The sequence below is a fragment of the Leptonychotes weddellii genome, chromosome 8, assembly GCF_054177405.1.
Source record: "Leptonychotes weddellii isolate Sample4059 chromosome 8, ASM5417740v2, whole genome shotgun sequence".
Lineage (NCBI taxonomy): Eukaryota > Metazoa > Chordata > Mammalia > Carnivora > Phocidae > Leptonychotes > Leptonychotes weddellii.
The window spans coordinates 20656277-20676107 of record NC_138376.1 but is presented as its reverse complement, the minus strand read 5'-3'; the positions used below and the strand labels follow the sequence as shown (position 1 = coordinate 20676107).

Here is a 19831-nt window from a genome sequence, read left to right as displayed (position 1 = left end):
TGAATGGACCTAGAGGGTATAATGCTAAGTGAAATAAGTCAGAGAAAGACAAATTCCATATGACTTCATACATATGTGGAATCTGAAAAACAGAACAAATGAATAAACAAACAAAAAGTAGAATCAGACCTATAAATATAGGGAACAAAATGATGGTTGCTAGAGGGAAGGAGGTGGGAGGATGAGCAAAATGGTTGAAGGGGAGTGGGAGATACAGGCTTCCAGTTATGAAATGAGTAAGTCACAGGAATAAAAGGCACAGCACAGGAAATATAGTCAAAGGGACTGTAACAGTGTTCTGTAGTGACAGATGGCAGCTACCCTTGTGGTGAACACAGCATAAAGTAGAGAGAAGTTTAATCACTAAGTTGTACACCTGAAACTAATGTAACACTGTGTGTCAATTACACTCAAATAAAAAAATTGAAAGAATGTGTTGTCTAAAGTTAACCTCTTTCTTTAGTCCCTACAATCTTGTTAATTTTCCTTTATAGATCCAATACTAAAGATTCCTATTTAATTACCCTAAGCCTCTCAATCTTTGCAGAGTGCAAATATTTTGTTAAAATAAGATGTTAAATGTTACACAAAATTACTTTTACCTTACATATTGAAACAGATTTGATTACTTATTATGTTTATTATTATTCAACTTTCTAGAACACTACAGTATACATTACTACATGTAGTTTTTACTCCAATTGTCCTGTCTTAAAGCAGTCTCTCTTTCTTGTTAAGGGAAAAGAGTGTTGACAAGTCCTAAGTCAATGATGGAAAGAGAAGAGTCTGGGGTTCTGTTCCTAACACTACCATTAATTTGCTGTGTGACCTGGGGAAATCACACTTTCTCAATCTTCCTTCCTCCTCTACATTATAATATTAATTTAATTCCAGTTCTAAAATCCCAACATGTATGCCAAAGGAATATGTTTCAAATTTAGTGGTAAATATGAATACAAAAACAGTAGGAAATCTATCACACAAAACTGGACATGTTACCTTTTTTCCCTGAAATGAATATATTCATATCCTTTAAATCTTAACTTATAACAAATCATTTCATCTCTTAAACTTCAATTTGTCGGTCAAGTATATACTATCCAATTCTGCCCAGTACCCTGCTGATAATGTCTTACTTCTACCCAGCCAAAAAGGAACGCACCATAACATTTTATTCTCATTTCTACAGTCAGCTGCAAGACAATAAACATTAGTAACTGAAGATTAATTTGCTTATCAAACATTTTGAGTACCTAACCTGTACCAGTTATACTAGACATAGGAGATAATGATTAAGACACTTTTTCCTATCCTCATGGAGTCACAATCCTGTAAAGACATAACACATGTGCCATCACTCCCTTTCCCAGGCAGACATCACTAACCAATCATGGGCCTCTCCCTTGAACTGGAAAAAGCCTTGGCTCCAGGATTCCATGTAGCCATTACCAATCAAATGGGCTAGTTTTAATAGACCACATCACATTTCACTAAATCTCCATCTACATAAGTGATGATTCTTATACCTATATTGGAATGTAGAAGTTTGTGGGAAACTGAATATGGATTAGAAAGTAAAACCAAAAGAGGTAATGTCCCAGTTATCTATTATAATTCAATTGAAGCATTATTTAAAAGGGGATAAGGAAAACTGTGGGAAGAATGGTACTTCCTGCCAATTCTCAATTACCATTTTCTAATATGCTAAATTAACTCTTAAATGAAGAACATGAGGCCTGCAAGAGCCACCTGAGTCTAGGGAATTAGGTCATCCATTTTACATGTTTTCTTTAAAGACCAGAAACTAATAAAAGTAGTGAAAATTAAAAATAAGGCCATAAAAACAAAATTCTAAAACAAAATAATATGACTTAAAGAATCTGACCTTGATAACCCAAAGTGTCCATCTCTTTCATCTTTGCAAGACTTACCAAAAGTCTGTTGTCTTCCAACCACAGACAAGTTAACTCTTCTTGACTGTAACTATTTAAAGATAAATGCTTTGTCTTCCATGTGTCATGAAGCAGAAATCTGGAGCATTGAATTGGTACTTGCTTAAATGTTTGGCCAGATCTAAACCACTTCCCAAGGAAAATCTAGGCCAACTTACAGGTAAGAAGGACCACACCCTGTCAAATACTTCCACTTTTAAAACACCAATATTAACCTTACAATCAACACATCTGACAAAGTAATCTACAGTTCAAACCTGCCTACTCTCTTGGCAGTGACCAGCCTGAAATAACAGATATTAGAAAAATATCTGTTTAACAAAGGAAAAAATCCACAAACACTAACCATTCAATTATGTCTCTATCTACCAAAAAGTGTGCTTTTGCCATCCATTAGGGAGTAATAAAAGTGTCCTAAGGAGATGACTGTCTTCTTTAAAAAAACTACTATCAAGCATATTGTGCATCATGTTGTTTTGTTGTTTAAAGTTATTTCTCTAAGAGTGTAATACTAATAAAAAGTCTGACTCACCTTTCCACTTTGTCTTGACTCACAGGAAAGTCAAAGCTGAATTTTATGTCCACCTTGACAGTAGCTATCCTTAACTTTGGGTTTTGGTACACTACATCCACCTTTCTATTGCCTTCACTGCAGACCCCTGTTTTTTTGGTTTGGAGTTGGCTGGTTTGTTGTTGTTGTTGTTTTTCATTCTTTTTAAAATGGTCCAATGATGTGTTTTTTATTGATGCCACTTCAGAAACTTTTTGGAAATGAGCAAGAGGTATAAATAATTTAATAAATTAAATTCCCTCCATTATTATTACAGTGTCCTCACTGTCCCCAAAACTGTCTCCTCTCTTCACTCTTGTGCATGCTGTTCAACCCAACACAGTCCCTGCTATTTCTAGCATTCAATGACTTATCCAAGAGTCCTGGACATTGGATAAACCATTCATTTGGCCTCTAACATACTTTTACAATACTACTTCACTACTTATACAATACTATACTACTACTTCACTACTTGTACAAGACTACAATACTACATCACTTGTACAATACAAGTTTCCTACTTCACTACTTCACTACCATACTTGAACAGTACTACTTTTTTCACGTGCATGGTCTTAGGTTCCTCAAAGACTGTAAGATCCTAGTGGGCAATGAGTACATCTTACATATCGTTATATTCCCACCAGCATCAAAACAGCCTTGTACCCTGCAGAAACAGAGTAAAGCTGTGTTGTTAATGAGAAAAGTCAACATTTTTGAAAGCCCACTAAGCAAAACTATGTGGGAAATAATACGCTGAAAGGTTTCTATCTTAAAGCAGTTTACAAACCAAAGAACTAAGATGTGCAAATTACCTATATAGCCAACAGAGACTACATATATGTAAATACAAAGAAAGTTCCTGGAATGGCTGCATTTGGCAGGAATAGTTGGAGTATACAGAGGCTTTAGTTGATTGAAAAGGAGTAAGACCTGTGAGGGCATTCAGCCACAAAATGACTCCAATGGGGGTACAAAGAGATAGTATTCAAAGAAAAGCAAGAACAGTTCCATATGTGTAGTAAAGAACCACAAGCACATTAAAAGAGTGGAGGTGAGCTCTGGGGATGGCTGGTAGAGGGCCTAGAGGCAGCAAAGCCAAGCCTGAGCGTGGTTTTCTTTAAGGTGATTTAATAAGGTAAAAACTTTAGAAAATGATTCACAATTACTGTATCAAGAATAGACAGGAGGGAGGGACGCCTGGGTGGCTCAGTCGTTAAGCATCTGCCTTCAGCTCAGGTCATGATCTCAGGGTCCTGAGATCGAGTCCCACATCGGGCTCCTTGCTCAGTGAGGAGCCTGCTTCTCCCTCTCCCTCTGCTTCTCCCCCTGCTTGTGCTCTCTCTCTCTCTCTGACAAATAAATAAAAATCTTAAAAAAAAAAAAAAAAAAGAATAGACAGGAGGGAGAAAGCTAGTATATGAAACCTGACAGTAAGTACTAGAGATGCATAGCAGACAGGGCACCATGGCTATCTGCACTCATTCTCAAGTGGGAATTAGGGACAACCCATTTAAGAGCCCATCATAGCACAATTGCCATGAATACCCTAAGGGCAATGGTATCTACCTCACCTTCTTGAATCTGAGATCTCTTCTTAGAGTAAAACAGGCTCTCTCTTTTTCTTTCTCTCTCACTCTCTCTCTCTCTCACACACACACAGACACACAAACCTGTACTGTAATGTGTATAGCTTACCACAGAAGCAGCATTAACAAAATTGCTCTAAGCAACTCCTTGGTTCAAATCTCAGCTCTGACACTCACTGGATGTGCACTCCCAGGGAACATACTTAACCTTACTTAGCCAGGTATAAATTGGGAATAAAAATTGTACCTGCCTCTAAGGTAGGGATATATAAAGTGTTCAGCAGAGTGAGTAGTTCAGTAAGCTCTCACCAAATACTATTTTAAAAATGGACAAGAATGTATGGATTTTCAGGTCTTTTGTATTAACTTCACAGTCCTCTGAAGATCCTTGATACTCAGGTTAGGAGGCACTGTCCTAGAAGATAAATGCAAAGCATAGCAGAGCAGTAAATTCCATTAGCAAGGATTTATGTGCAGCTACAGAGTTTAGCACTCTGCCAGGGGTACAGAAGCCAACACAAAAACCCAACATGGAAAGGGACAATGCAAAGGGTGAAGGTGGGAGGAAAGAGGAAAATACTGGTGCTGAAGGTAAAAGGAGACTGAAACTCAAGGAGTTTAAAGTTGGAAGTGAAGTGGTGAGCCAAAATGAAGTGGTGAGCCAAAAATGTCTGGTTAGGGCATAGCACGCTGAACATGTGCTTAAAGAAGACTCCCCTGCAGCAGCCTATTGGACAAACTACAATGGGGGCCACTTCCGCACCTTCCTTGCCACTCAGTACCAAACAGATGACTGTGTTCAAAGCTCTAAACAAGGTCCCATGTCTAATCTGTGCTAATTGATAGTGCTAGTCGCTTAAATTGGTATAAGCCATACCAACAGAGTTACATTAACAAGCTTAACTAATTTCTTAATGTTTACTTAAAAAAATCTCTCTCTTCAAGAGTTCATATAAGCTTAGTAAACGTTTGAGCTTCAGATCCAGTCTAAGAAACTGGAAAAAGGGAAACCATCTACAGAAGAGTCCTCAGCATTAGGAGAAAAAAAAAAAAGTATGTAGGCCATGACCTGAAAGCATATAGGCCCTTGCCTAAATTTAATGGTTCACTTCCTCAATCTCAAATCCTTGTCCTATCCACCTCTTCCACCAGTTTTCAAACAGTTTTTTATTGTAATAACCTTAAACAAAGTAAGATGAATAACCAGAAACTAATTTGATATCCAGTAGTTAAAACCATCTAATATTCTTGCACTCTACATCTGGCCAATTCCAATTTCTTTTCTTATGCTAGAGTGCTATGAGAGCAGAGTTTGAATCCCAGCTGGACACTTCTAGTTGTTTGACTTCAGACAAATCAAACTCCCATGCCTCACTTTCCACATCTGTAAAGTGGAGGTAAAAAAAAAAAAAAAAGTACCCCTTCAAAGAGTACTTCTAAAAACTAAATGAGTTAATATTAGTCATGTGACCAATACACAATAAGCACATTTATTAGCCATCATCTCCATTAGAGTAATATTAGCCACAATCAAGAGATCTCCAGAAGCACACATATAACATTTTGTCTACAAAAATAATGAGCAAAATCATTCCATCACCAATGAATCTAAAGCAGCACAGCTTGGTTAGATCCAGTGGTGAGGTCCTACCTGTTGCAATGTCTCTAAGAGATGACTGTCAGGAAAGAGCCATGCTCAGTCTGCACATGGGGTTCCAACATGCAGGACAGCTCCTCATGATTATATCACTTAAGGAACTCCTTTTGTTTGGAAATAGAACCCTAGCCTAACTTCGGACCAGTCTGTCAGATACACTTCAAATGTATTAACATGAATTTCAGGAGTTTGTGTGTTTAAAAAGTTTTTGTGAGGTGTGCTTTTTAAACAAAAAATATTTCCTGGTCTATGACTCCTCGGCATTACTTTCTTTTGTTTTTTCTGTCTGGAAATCTGGTGAAGGGGAACCAAAACAGCAAAAACTCCCCTGCTTCCCAAGCATTAGCAGGTAAATGGCCTTGGCCCTTACACGGAAATACAGCAAGTTGACTCCACACACACACACACACACACACTCACTCACTCACTCACTCACAGAAAACCAGTCATTTTTCCCTCCCCCAGCACTAGGATCTGCAAAGAACTAAATTGGAAGTGCACCCTAGAGGGCTTGGAGAAACAAGCACTGCAGTCGCCGGCTGGACAGGTGAGAGAGTCTTACTCAGGTATGAGGACCACATCCCAAGTAGAACACACGCTCCCACGCCCCAAGGGAAGCCTAGAAGCATTCCATGCATTCAGCACACTCCCCACAAGGCACATCTTGTCATCGACCTCTACAACAAGCCACATCGGAAACCTTCCGGGATGCCCAGAAGGCTGTTCCTGGTAACGCAGGCAGCCCCCAGCGCGGGGCGCACACGTGCCCCAGCAGCAGCAGGCCCGGCTCGAACTCCCGCCTCGGCACTCACCTGGCCCGTGATGCCAGTGATGAGCGCCACTTTTCTGGGCTTGCCCATCTCTCCGTCCCCGGAGCCCAGAGCGCTGGGGCAGCGTACCGCCGCGTGTGCCATGTCGCTACCGGCGTGTGGCGGAGAGCTGGGCGGAGCTGAGGCCAGTGGAGCAGAGGCAGCGGCGCCGAAGGGACGTGGGGGTGTGCCTGCACACAAGCCTCCTCGCCCAGGCAGCAGGGAAGGAGCGCACCGCGCGGCCAGCCGCCACAAGCTGACAGGGGCGCTCGGGAGGCCGGGCGGGGAGGGCCGGGGGCGGGCCGAGGCGGGCCCTACTGCGGGGCGGCGGGGCTGCGGCCTGGCGAGCGCCGCGTCATTCGCGTCAGCCCGCGACGCTCCCGTGGCGCCCGCGGCAGGCCCCGCCCCCCGCCGACGGCCGCCGCGCCACGCCACGCCTCCTCCGCCGCGGGCCGCGCGGGCCGCGCGGGCGGGGCGGAGCGCCGGAGGGGCGGGCTTGTCACCGGGTTCCACCGCCTCTGGCCCGGGCTGTGAGGCAGCTTCAGGAAAGGAAATGTTACCCGGTCTTTACGCCCGGCCTGTCCTTTGGCAAGGCCTGGTGTGGAGGGGGCGGGCCGTCGGCGGCCTGGACTTCACCATCTTACCCTCCTTGGGACCCCTGTCTCCTGTCCTCCGCCCTTCTGGATTTCCCAGGATTGCTAATAGTACCTGAAGATGCTGAGAGGAAGTATGGCCTGACCTTTTCATTAGGAGAAAGCTTTGAATGCCAAATCTAGGCGTCACGGGGCCTGGGTCATCAGCTTTGATAAATAATTCCTGGAAACCTATCGCAGTGCCTTTTGATGAGTTTGGTTTTATGTTTCTTGAGGGGCACTAGCGTTACAAGGCCCCTAAATGGGGTCACAGATGTGGGGAATCACTAACCTCACCTGGAGCCTGGCTTTCTGGCTCTTCTCACATTTCCCTGAAGCTTGGAACCAGGCACAAGGTTCCAAGTAACTAGTTTCAAAGTATCCTAGTTCAGAGGAGTGGCAGAGTACAAGAAAGCCTGGCCCCACTCACGTGCAGCTTAAGGAAATGTTGAAAAGACTGCAAGGTGGGATAAACCTGGATATGGCCAATTTCAAAAAAAGTAAATCAAATGCAAGGTGGGGTCCTAAACTGATGTCTCCTGAGCTGGCTTCCATGTGGCAGCTGCACATTGGGCAGAGAGAAGGCCAGGGGTGATTCACTGGGAGGATGACAGGTGTGTGTACCTAAGGAGTTGGCCGGAATCCATGCAAGAGACAAAAACATCCCTATTTCCACTGCTCTGTTAATCTGTACATTTTCCTCTCTGCAGTAGATCACCTCAGATCATCACTTCAAGTCACAAATTGAGTGATTAGGAGAGTGCCCAACCAATGCAAGTTGTTAGAGACCTCAAATCCCCGAATCAGAAAAACTCAGGATTAAGTTAAAAATCTTTTTGTCCCCTAAGCTTCTCAGGAATACTCCTTAGCTTTATATATATATAGAATTGTCTTTGGTTTCACACCTTGGCTCTCATTGTCCATTCTATAAAGAGAATGACTGAATAAATGTGTATTACATGCAGTAACAGAAGGCTGTGGGCACCTGGGTGGCTCAGTCCGTGAAGCATCTGCCTTCAGCTCAGGTCATGATCTCAGCTTCCTGGGATGGAGCCAGGCATCAGGCTCTCAGCTCAGTGGGGAGTTTGCTTCTCCCTCTGCCTCTGCTCCTCTCCCCAACCCCCACCCCCACAACTCATGCTCTCATGCTTTCTCTCAAATAAATAAATAATATTTAAATAAATAAATAAAAATTTTTTAAAGTAGCAGAAGGCTGCCTCTGAATGGGAAATGAAGAGGCCCTAATGCAGAGGATGGTGGGAACATTTTTATTTAGGGGAACTCACTATAAGCAAGAAATGTCTTTGAAATCTACTAGATTATATTAAAAACTTATGTTTGTTTTAACATAAATATGACTTGAATTAATTTTCAAATACATTATTTAACATTTTCCCAAAAATTCTGGGAAAACTGATTACTGAGAGAGGACATACCAAGTTTATCCTGCAGCTGTGAGACCTCCTATCACACTACTGAATACTGGACATTTGCCTTTCCTAGTAAGAAATATGACAGTAGAAGACCCATAGAAAGCAAATTGATGAGGGGCGCCTGGGTGGCTCAGTCAGTTAAGCGTCTGCCTTCAGCTCAGGTCATGATCCCAGGGTCCTGGGATTGAGCCCCGTATTGGGCTCCTTGCTCAGCGGAGAGCCTGCTTCTCCCTTTCCCTCTACCTGCTGCTCTGCCTACTTGTGCTCTCTATCTCTCTGTCAAATAAATAAATAAAATGTTTAAAAAAAAAAAGAAAGAAAACTGATGATATTGTAGGGCCTGTAAATAAAATAATTACAAAATGTTGAGGGAAATGGTAGTTCTGAAACACAGTGGAAGTTTGAGAAAAAATGAAGGCTATTTTTCTAGAAAACTTCTCTAAAGAAAGGCGATAGGGCCATATATTGGTTTGCTAGGGCTGCCACAACAAAGTACCACAGACTGGGTGGCACAAACAATAGAAATTTATTTCCTCACAGTTCTGAAAATCCAAAATCAAGGTGTTGTTAGGGTTAGTTTCCTCTGCAGGCTCTCTTTTTGACTTATAATGGCCATCTTCATGTTCACATAGCATTCTCCCTCTACCTGTATCTCAGTCTGAATTTCCTCTTCTTATAAGCAAGCGGTGAGATAGTTGAGGCAAAATCAGGATCAGCCGAGCTCCTGGCATGATGATGACAGTAACAGCAGATATCATCATGGCAGATACTATGGCTTGACTTCAAACACAAGAGGTATTCAACAAGTGTTCAGGGAAAGGAGCACCAGGGAATGCATGTTGATTAATCTGAACTTATCAAAATCCCATTCTCCTTGTTAGTGAAGGACTGACAGAGACAAGTGATAAAACTCCATCCAACGAGATGTGATGGGTAAAATTGTTCTGCTGTTGAGTCCCCCTACCCCTCCTCCATGGGAGATATCCTCAACTTAGTATTGATGGTATTCTGCCTTTCCTGGAAGAGACCCAACCTAATCCTGCCTGATTACTCTGTGTAACAAACTGCTCATGGTTCTGTGGGTCAGTAATTTGAGCAGGGCTCTTCTGGGCAGTCCTTCTGCTTTTCATGACATCATCTGGGATTACTCTCTAGTGTTCAGATGATGGCTAGTATGGGCTAAAGGGTCCAAAAAGTCTTCACCAACAGTCTGGTGCCTTAGCAGGGAAGGTTGGAAGGCTGAGCTCAGCTGAGAGTTCAGATGGTCATCCCTCTCTCTCCATCTGGTCTCTCTATGTGATCTCTATACATGGTCCTTCCAGCATGGTAAACAACCCTCACAGTGGGTCAGGACTACCAAGTATAAGGGCACTAAAGACCTAGGAAGAAACCTCAAGACTCATTATGATAGCCTTGAAGTCTCAGAACATCACTTCCATCACATTCTATTGGTCAAAGCAAAAAACTGAGTAAGACCAGCCCAGAGTCAAGGGGAGGGAGTTAGATTCCACCTCTTGATGTGAGGAGCAGCATGAATGTGGAAAGAGGAATTCATGGTGGCCCTCTTTGGAGACTGTCTACCTCAGGCCATCCCTGAGCCATTCAATTCACATCCCTTCCTCATGCAAAATATACTCATCCTGTATGTTAGTTTTCTAATGCTGTGTAGCAAATTACCACAAATGTAGCAGCTGAAAACAACACATATTTACCATCTCACAGCTTCTGTGCATAGGAGTCTGGGGACAGCTTGACTGGGGTCCTCTGCTCCCCTTTAGCAGAGTCCAGCTGGACTGTGTTCTCATCTGGAGAAGAGGGGAAGAATCTGCTTCCAAGTGTATTTGGTGGGTAGCAGAATTCATTTACTTGTGGATGAATGACTGACAACCCTGGCATTTTGCTGTCTGGCAGCCCTAGAGATGTGCTGCAGTTCCTTGGTTTGTGGGCTTCCTCAGTGTGGACTGCTTACTTCATTAAGCCAGCATGAAGAAATCTCTCACTCCAATATGCCAAGATGGAGTCTTATTTAAATATAATCTAAACAAGGTAGTGACATCTCATTACCTTTGCCATATTCTGTTGATTAGAAGCAAATCACAGGGGCGCCTGGGTGGCTCAGTCGTTAAGCGTCTGCCTTCGGCTCGGGTCATGATCCCAGGGTCCTGGGATCGAGCCCCACCTCGGGCTCTCTGCTCGGCAGGGAGCCTGCTTCTCCCTCTCCCACTCCCCCTGCTTGTGTTCCCTCTCTCACTGTCTCTCTCTCTCTGTCGAATAAATAAATTAAAAAATCTTAAAAAAAAAAAAAGAAAAGAAGCAAGTCACAGATCCCATCCTCACTCAAGGGGAGGAAATCCCATGAAGGCATAAATATCAGGGGATAGAAATTATTGACCCTAGGGGCTGTCCACAACCCTTCTTCTTTGGATTAGAAAGGGTTTCTTCTTTGGAGGTCTCCAAATTTGGTGGCTTAAACAAAAAAAAAGTTATTATATTGCTTATATTTTTGTGTATTGACTGGGCTCAGATGGAAAGTTTTTACTTAAGATCACTTTTCTTGTTGTAGTCAAATGGGACCTGGGGCTGGAATCATCTGAAGGCCTAACTGGTCTAGAAGTCCAAGATGCTTCTTCGATCATGTTTCATGCCTGCATTGGGGTAACTAGCATGCTAGAGCCTGGCTGGGCATTTCTGTCTCTCCATGCAGCCTCTCTATGTGGCTAGCTTGAGCTTCCTCTGAGTGTGGGAGTCTCAGAATAGTCAGACTTATTGCATGGTAGCTGGCTTCACAAAAATCAACATTTCAAAAGTCCCAGTTAGAAGCTTCAAGGTTTTATATGACCTAGGCTCATGCAGGAGTCATGCAGTGTGACTTTCGTCACATTTTATTGATGAAAAGCAAGTTATAAGAGTTATAAGGCCAGTCCAGATTCAAGGCGTAGGGATTACACCAGAGCATGAATACTCAGAATCGTGGCTCGATGGGGGAGCCATTTGTGGAGACTAACTATTAAAATCTAAAATATGGCAACCCGGAAAATCAGCATAATTATGTTATAGTGTTTCAAAAACTTTATTTCACAGTCATATCACCTAGATCCATATCCAGATTCCAGATGTAATTTTGACAAAGCAAATAATGCTATGTTGGTGCATTATCCACCAGTTATTTAATAACCAGGCATCAAACACACTTAGTCACCCTGAAACTGTATAACTATGGCAAGCCATGCACATGCATCATCCACTATCTCGGATAGCTTGACAGGGCCTTACACAAGACTATGAAGTCAGGAAGGTCTGCTGAGAACTTCTGGAAAGGGTTTTCCTCCCTGAAACAAATAGGCAAGGAAAAACTCATCTTTCTATTTCTTGGTGTTGTTATGTGAAGGTATGATGCCTGGAGTTGCAGTAACCATCTTGTGACGATGAGGGGATGTCAAAAATTGTGGAGAAGTGGGTGCCTGGGTGGCTCAGCCAGTTAAGCATCCAACTCTTGATTTCAGCTCAGGTCATGATCTCAGGGTTGTAAGATTGAGCGCTGTGTCAGGCTCCAAGCTCAGCGTGGAGTCTGCTTGTCCCTCTCCCTCTGTTCTCTCTTTCTCTCAAATAAATGAATAAATGAATAAATGAATAAATAAATAAATAAAATCTTTTAAAAAATTGTAGAGAAGCAACTGAAAACTGCTGAGCAGCTATAGTAACCAATCCTGAAACTTCTTACCCCCAAATTTATTATGTGAGATAGTAAGTTCCTTATTTTGTAAACTGCTTTAACTGAGTGTTCTGTTACTTACAACTTAATGTATTCTCATTGATACATACTCCAGACCACCAAGCTGTGGAAAGAAAAGGAACGTGGCACAGAGGGACTTTAATGGCCACTAGGAACATATAATCATCTGGCAAACTGCCAAGGAAAGTTGAGGTCTTTGGGACTTACTGGCTGGGAATTGCCCCCTTAACTATTCTTTCTGAGGCCAGGTGTCTTGAGAGAACAAGTTTGTTGTTTTGTTTCCTTAGAGATTGTTTAAAACCCTTTCTAATCCTTAAATATTCTCCCCCTTTTCTAAGGCTGGTTTCATGTTGGAAAACCAAGATTATATTTTATGGAATTTATCCATAATTATAAAAAAACCTGGTGTTGCCTCCATCTGTTCCACAGATTATTACTAAACCCAGAATTAAAGTCAAATGACCTTTTGTGGGGCAGTATATCAGTCTCCTAGTGCCTTAACCAAGTACCACGAACTTAGTGACTTAATACAAATTTATTTTCTCACAGTTCTAGAGGCTAGAAGTCTGAAGCTAAGATGTCATCAGGGCCATGCTCACTCTGAAGGCTCTAGAAGAGGATATTTCCTTGCTTCTCCCTAGCTTCTGGTAGTCACCAGCAGTCCTTGGGGGTCCTTGGCTTGAAGATGCATTACCCCAGTATCCGCCTCCATGATCACATGATGTTCTTCCCTTGTGTGTCTGTGTCCAAATTTCCTTCTTTTTATAAGGACACCAGTTATATCAGATTTAAGGCCCATTCTATTCCAGTTCGACCTCCTCTTAACTCAATTATATCTGCAAAGACCCTATTCCAAATAAGGTCACATTCACAGGACCCCTTGAATATGTCTTTTTGGGGGGGTACAATTCAATCCACAAAAGGCACTGGTGATGAGTGTATTAAATGACTCATGTGATACTGAATATCATCCTTACTTGGAAGATTCTAATGAACTCTTGGCAGCAAAAAAGATAAGAGCATAAGAGCAGATTTGGACAGGCTGAATTTAAATAGAGAGGTGATTGGATGGTAAGGAAGGAGAATGTAGAAGAGCCTGGATAAAGCTATCTCTAGAAATAGAATTCTCTTGGGTAGCCAGAAAAATTATGTGGGAGAGAATAAAGTCTTTCATTTATCTAGCACTTACAACTTGGAAGCCATGGCTGAAACACTGCATGTATTGTTTCATTATTTCTCACAACTCTAAAGAGTAAGAAGTATCTCCATTTTCTAGAAAAGGAAGTTGGAACATAAGGAAGTTAAATAAATTGCTTAAAGTTTACTTAGTAAGTAAGTGGCAGGGCCAGGAATAACATTCAATTTTGTTTGACAGCCAAGTCCATGCTCTTTCCATTCACAAAAGTCATCCTGCATTAAGTCAACAAATACTTATTGCATGCCTACCCATATGCCACATACTGGACCAGAGAGTACGTGTCAACAAATGCTGCCAAACTGCCTTCAATGAAAGTAATCATAGTTTACATTTCCACTCACAGTGCATACAGTACCTGATTCTCCAGTTCATTCCCCAAATGGAATATTCAGTCTGGAGTTCTTCAAAATTTGATAGTACAAGTGGTACCTTATTTTAATTGGCATGTTATTGAGTATTAGTGAAGTTGAACATCTCTTCACATGATTGTTTTACCATTTTTATTCATTTTTCTCTAAATTGTCTTGCACACATTTTGTCTTTCGTCCATCCATTTTCTTTTTTAAATTTTTTTCTTTGTTTTTCTTCCCCTCCCCCCTTTTTTTAAGAAAGAGGGAGAGAGAGAGAGCATGTAAGGGGTGAGGAAGGGGTGAGGAGAGGGAGAGAGAGAATCCTAAGCAGGCTCCGCACCTAGCTCACGGAGCCCTATGTGGGAGGTCAATCTGACAACCCTGAGACCATGACCTGAGCTGAAATCAAGAGTCTGATGCTTAACTGACTAAGCCACTCAGGTGCCCCTTGTCCATCCATTTTCTGTTGTGTTTATGTTCTTACAGATTTATGAAAGATTTTGATGTATGATAGATTTTAACACTCTGTTATTTTACATGTTACAAATATATTACTTCCATGACATTGCTTTTCATTTCCCTTTGTTTTCAGTGAGTTATTTACAAACGTATTCTTCACAGTAAGATTATGGAACTGTTCCCCTATTTTTTTCTGTGTTTATACTATTATGTAAAATGTAATAAAATACATTTTTTCTCAAATAGCCAACTATCTCAAAGCCATCTATTGATTATTCTGTTTTTCCTTTATTATATCTTAAATTATAATTTATATATGAATCTTATACTAGAATCTCATTTGTTTCATTGATTTAATTATCAATTACTTTGTCAATGCCAAACTCTTTTAATATAATAGCTTTATATTTGACATAATATTTTTCTGTTTATGAGTCCTTATTTACAAAATTTCTTACTCCTACATATTTTCTCTTCCTGAAAAATATCAGAATTATCTTGTCAGATTCTTTCCACTGAGACTTCTGGGGGGAATAACATTAAATTTATAGATTAATATAAAATATCTATATCTTTATAAAAATTTTTCCCACCCTTTAATTTAGGACTTCAACGTTTTATGGTTTTTGTCACGTAGTTTAGGTACTTCTCTTGTTAGATTTATACCAAGATTTTATACTTTATATTGGGAGTGGGAGTTTATTTTTCCCTATATTTCCTAATTGGATACTGCTAGAAAATAGAAAACCAACACCAATTTCTGTAGCTTGATTTTTTCTCTTCGTACTTTAAGGTTTCACCATAATCTGCATAGTCATACGTTTATATGAAATAAGAGAAAATGCAGGGTGCCTGGGTGGCTCAGTTGGTTAAGCGACTGCCTTCGGCTCAGGTCATGAACCCAGAGTCCTGGGATCGAGTCCCGCATCGGGCTCCCGGCTCAGCGGGGAGCCTCTTTCTCCCTCTGACCCTCTCCCCTCTCATGCTGTTTCTCTCTCTCTCTCTAATAAATAAATAAATAAAATCTTAAAAAAAAAAAAAAAAAGGAAGAAGAGCAAATGCAAATGTCAAGGGATCATGAAAGGGAAGAAGTTCAAATTATCTGGACTGGGCTCTAATAGCCCCATTAGGCCTTGAATGCTAATGTAGACAAACATCTACCATATTAAAGCAGTTTTATGATTAAGAGCTTTGGTAAAGGGGGCATGCCAGCCATGTAATGAAGCCTGTAAGGTACATATATCTGCCATGTTCTCACTCTTATAAGAAGCTGACTATATGTAGGTAGAACAAAGAGACAGATTCCCCACTAGTGATTAAGGAACCAGTGTGCTTTAGGGAGATATGAAAGTGGTGGAAGATTCAAGAATCTTAGGATTCTGGAAATCCTTATGTAAATGATTGGAGTCCAGGGCGCCTGGGTGGCTCAGATGATTAAGCATCTGCCTTTGGCTCAGGTCATGATCTCCAGGTCCTGGGATTGAGCCCTGCCTCAGACACTTAGCTCAACGAGGAGTCCATTTCTCCCTCTCTCTCTGCCTCTACCCCTGCTTGTGCTTGCTCTCCTTCTCTCTCCTCTCTCTCAAATGAATAAATAAAATCTTAAAATAAAATAAAAACAAATAAATAAATAAATGGAGTCCAAATGAAAAGGTTAGAGCCCCCACTCATGCATGGGATCTATGCATAAGAGAATATGAAGTATAGAGTCTTTATCTGCTAGTAGGGCCTACCCTTCACACCTGTCTGAACATGGTTAGAGCTTGGATAAGACCATCCTGAGAAGGTCCAGGAAGAAAACCATCCCCACTGAACTGAAACTGGGATTGATGGAAACTATCAGTCAGTCAAGATATTTCTGAGCCAAACACTTACTCACTGTGTGCCAAACTAATGGTGAACAAAACCACACCTGAGGAGGCATGGTAAAGACTCTGGAGGTAGGACCATTTATCTAGCTCATGAATCTTCAAGCCAACTTCTCTCCCCCAAGGCAGTATAAGAGTAGAGCCTTTAGGAGGATGACAAAAGTCCTGTACTTTCTCTTTTTTAATACCCCCTATGTTGTTAGAGGTAACTTTAGCTAGGCTCAGTAACCAGAGGGAAAAGAATCTCAACATGGTGAAGGGAGCGGGCAGACATGGGAAGAGTACAGAGGTGGGAGGTGGATTGAGGTGGGTGGAAGATGGAGGTGGGAGGAAGGTAGTACTAGAAATCATGTCTCCAAAATGGAAAAAAAGAAATCTATCTCATAACTCAGTGAAATATATTGTATCTTTCTCTGGAGGAAATATAAGATACACATACAGTCACAATTTTGGACCTATTTCTTCCAAGTCTTAGGAGATACTGGGTTCTTCTTTTGCAGACTTAATACGTTGCCATAATTGGGATAAGGGTGCTGACTTAGCAAAGGCTACATACAGAAGGATCTTGTGTCTGCCCCAAGAATAAGACATTGATTTGCTTTAGGATTGTAGATCATGTTTGATTTAGGACATCAAAAGTAAGATACTTGAAATAAGAGGGGACACAAAGGCAGTCACTACCCCTACCTCTGAGGGAAGTGCCTCAGGTGGTAGGGTGAATGAGGTGTGATATGGGAAAAAGCAGAGATATCCACTACTCATCTTGGCACTGGCTCATCATTGGCAAGGAGGAACACTTCTAAGTGTGAGAGTTGGTAAAGCTATTCAAATACGTCCTCACCCACCCTCCCCATCAGTTCTCTCCCAAGTTCAAAGAAAAAGAGGGCAGTAAGAATTCAAAGGACAATACCAATCCAAGGGATCCAAAAAAAAAAAAAAAATACCTCATAGGGGCGCCTGGGTGGCTCAGTTGGTTAAGCAACTGCCTTCAGCTCAGATCAGGATCTCAGGGTCCTGGGATTGAGCCCCACATGGGGCTCCCTGCTCAGTGGGGGGTCTGCTTCTCCCTCTCCTCTGCCTCTCTCCCCTGCTCATGCTCTCTCTCTCAAATAAATAAATAAAATCTTTTTTTTAAGGCATCAGAAGAGATGATTTATTGTACACATGTTACATTCAGCCACAAATGAAAACAGAATTAGTCCTGAAAGTCACAGGTCCAGGGCAAAGGACCAAAAGGGACTGTTTTGGTATGAACAAAGTGGGTCTATCAAAGGTGGCTGCTGTGATCAGATGGCAATGGATGTTCTAGATCCAGTGAATCAAGCTCTAGAAAGTAGGCATGCAGTCCAACAATTGGTACCAGCATCCCTGGCCTCTGGCTTTCCTTATTTCTGCTCCTGTGGCTCCATGGGTGCACAAGCTATCTGTTTACTTGGACCTCTGCCACATCTTTCTTCTTTTACGCTTCAGCCTGTGCATTTGCATCTTCCTCCACTGCACTGTCATGGCACAGAGGTTTCCAAGAAGATGGCGCTAAGGCCCAGAGAGCCAAATAAATAAAATCTTAAAAAAAAACATACCTCATAAATCTAAAAAAAAATAATAAATAAATTAAAATAACAAGTTAAAAAAGGAACCTCATACTGAAGCTAAAATAGTGCATTCACAAGAACAGCAGTGACCACAGTGAGATTAGCAATAGCAACATCAATTACAGCAACAATAATGACAAAAAGTCATTATTGGTAACCTCTATCAGAAATGACAGATCAGTAAGGACATAGTTGACCTCACCAATACCATCAATTAACTGGATGTAATTGACATCTATAGACTACTTTATCCAACAACAGCAGAATGCACATTCTTTTCCAGTTCACTTGAAACATTCACCAATATAGACTATATTATGTGTCATAAAATACACCTTAACAAATGTGAGAGAGTAGAAATTATACAATACGGGCTCTCAGACCACAAAAGAATTAAACAAGAAATCAATAGCAGAAAAATATCTGGAAAATCCCAAAACATGTAGAGATTAAACAACACACTTTTAAATAACAAGTGAGTCACAGACAAAATCTTAAATGAAATTTTTAAATATTTTCAACTAAATGAAAATGAAAGCACAACTTATCAAAATTTGTAAAACGAGGCAAAAGCAGTGCTTAGAAGGAAAGGTATAGCATTGAATGCATATATTAGGAAAGAGATCTAAAAATCAAAAATCTAAATTTCTTCCTTAGGAAACTAGAAAAAGAATAAGAAATTAAATCCAAAATAAGCAGAAGAAAAAGTAATAAGAATTAGAGAAGAAATGAATGAAATTGAAACAGGAAATCAGTAGAGAAAATCAATGAAACTAAAAGCTGGTTCTTTAAAAAGATGAATAAAGGGGGGCGGAGCAAGATGGTGGAGGAGTAGGAGACCTGGATTTCCTCTCTTCTCAGGAATCCAGCTGGATAGGGATCAAACCATTCTGAACACCTACAAACTCAACAGGAGATAGAAGAAAAGAATAGCAACAACTCTCTGAACAGAAAATCGACCACTTTCTGGAAGGTAGGACGTGCGGAGAAGTGAATCCGAGGCGATATTTGGGAGGATAGACGGCGGGGGAGGGGGCCTCCGTCAGCCGCTTCTGGCAAGTGATACAGCCGCGGAGCACAAAATCGGAACTTTTAGAAGTCTGCTCCACTGAGGGACTGTCACTCCGGTGGCTAAGCGGGGGGTGGAACCCTCGTGGGACAGTGTGGTCTCAGGACCCTCGGAGTCACAGAAAGACCGGGGATGCCTGAGTGCGGCAGAGCTCCCAGGTATCAGAGCGGGGAAGCTGGCTGCAGAGACAGAGCCGAGGAGCAGGCTCTCAGCTCGGGGTTGCCATAAACCATTCTCCGGGGCACAGTCGGGCCACTGCTCCTCCAGCAGGGACCCAACAAGCGGCAGATCCAGGGAGACTCCCCTTCCTCCCCCCAGGAGGAGCAGCACGAGAGTGCACCGCAGGGATCTGCTGGGTTTGGAGACTCCACCCCGGGTCGGGTGCCAGAGATAGAAACGCACGGTCACAGGCCGGGTGAGCACGGAGTGCGGCTGGAGACCGGGGAGACCGGAGTGACTGACGGCTTTTCTCTGGGGGCTCACTGAGAAGCGGGGCCCGGAGTTCTCGGCTCCTCTGAGGCGGAGATTGGGAGGCTGCCATTTTCACTCTTGGCCTCCAAAGCTGTACAGAAAGCTTGCAGGGAACAAAAGCTCCCGAGAGCAAACCCGAGCAGATTACTTAGCCCGGACCGGGCAAGGGCGGGGCAATTCCGCCTCCGGAAAAGACATTTGGGAACCATGGCAACAGGCCCCTCCCCAGAAGGTCAGCGAGAACAGCCAGCCAAGACCAAGTTTACTGATCAATGAGAATGGCAGAACTCCAGCTCTAGGGGAATAATGCACATATAATTCATGGTTTTTTTACCATGATTCTTTAGTCTTTCAAAGTTAATTTTTTTTAACTGTCTTTTTTTTTTGAATTTTTCTTTTTCCCTTTCTCAACCAACATCTTATCAATCCCTTTTTCAAAAAAAATTTTTATTTTTCATTTTTAGAG

General features: G+C 41.9%; 1 protein-coding gene across 1 annotated transcript in view; it reads right to left on the bottom strand.

Annotated features, from left to right (window-relative positions):
- LOC102731548 (GDP-mannose 4,6 dehydratase) overlaps positions 1–6916 on the bottom strand; it is a 198733-nt gene extending 191817 nt beyond the window's left edge. The window contains exon 1 of the mRNA XM_031026549.2: positions 6564–6916. Coding sequence (XP_030882409.2) covers positions 6564–6665 — 102 coding nt within the window. The 5' untranslated portion in view covers positions 6666–6916. The remainder of the gene's footprint in view (positions 1–6563) is intronic.
- Positions 6917–19831: the final 12915 nt, after the last annotated feature.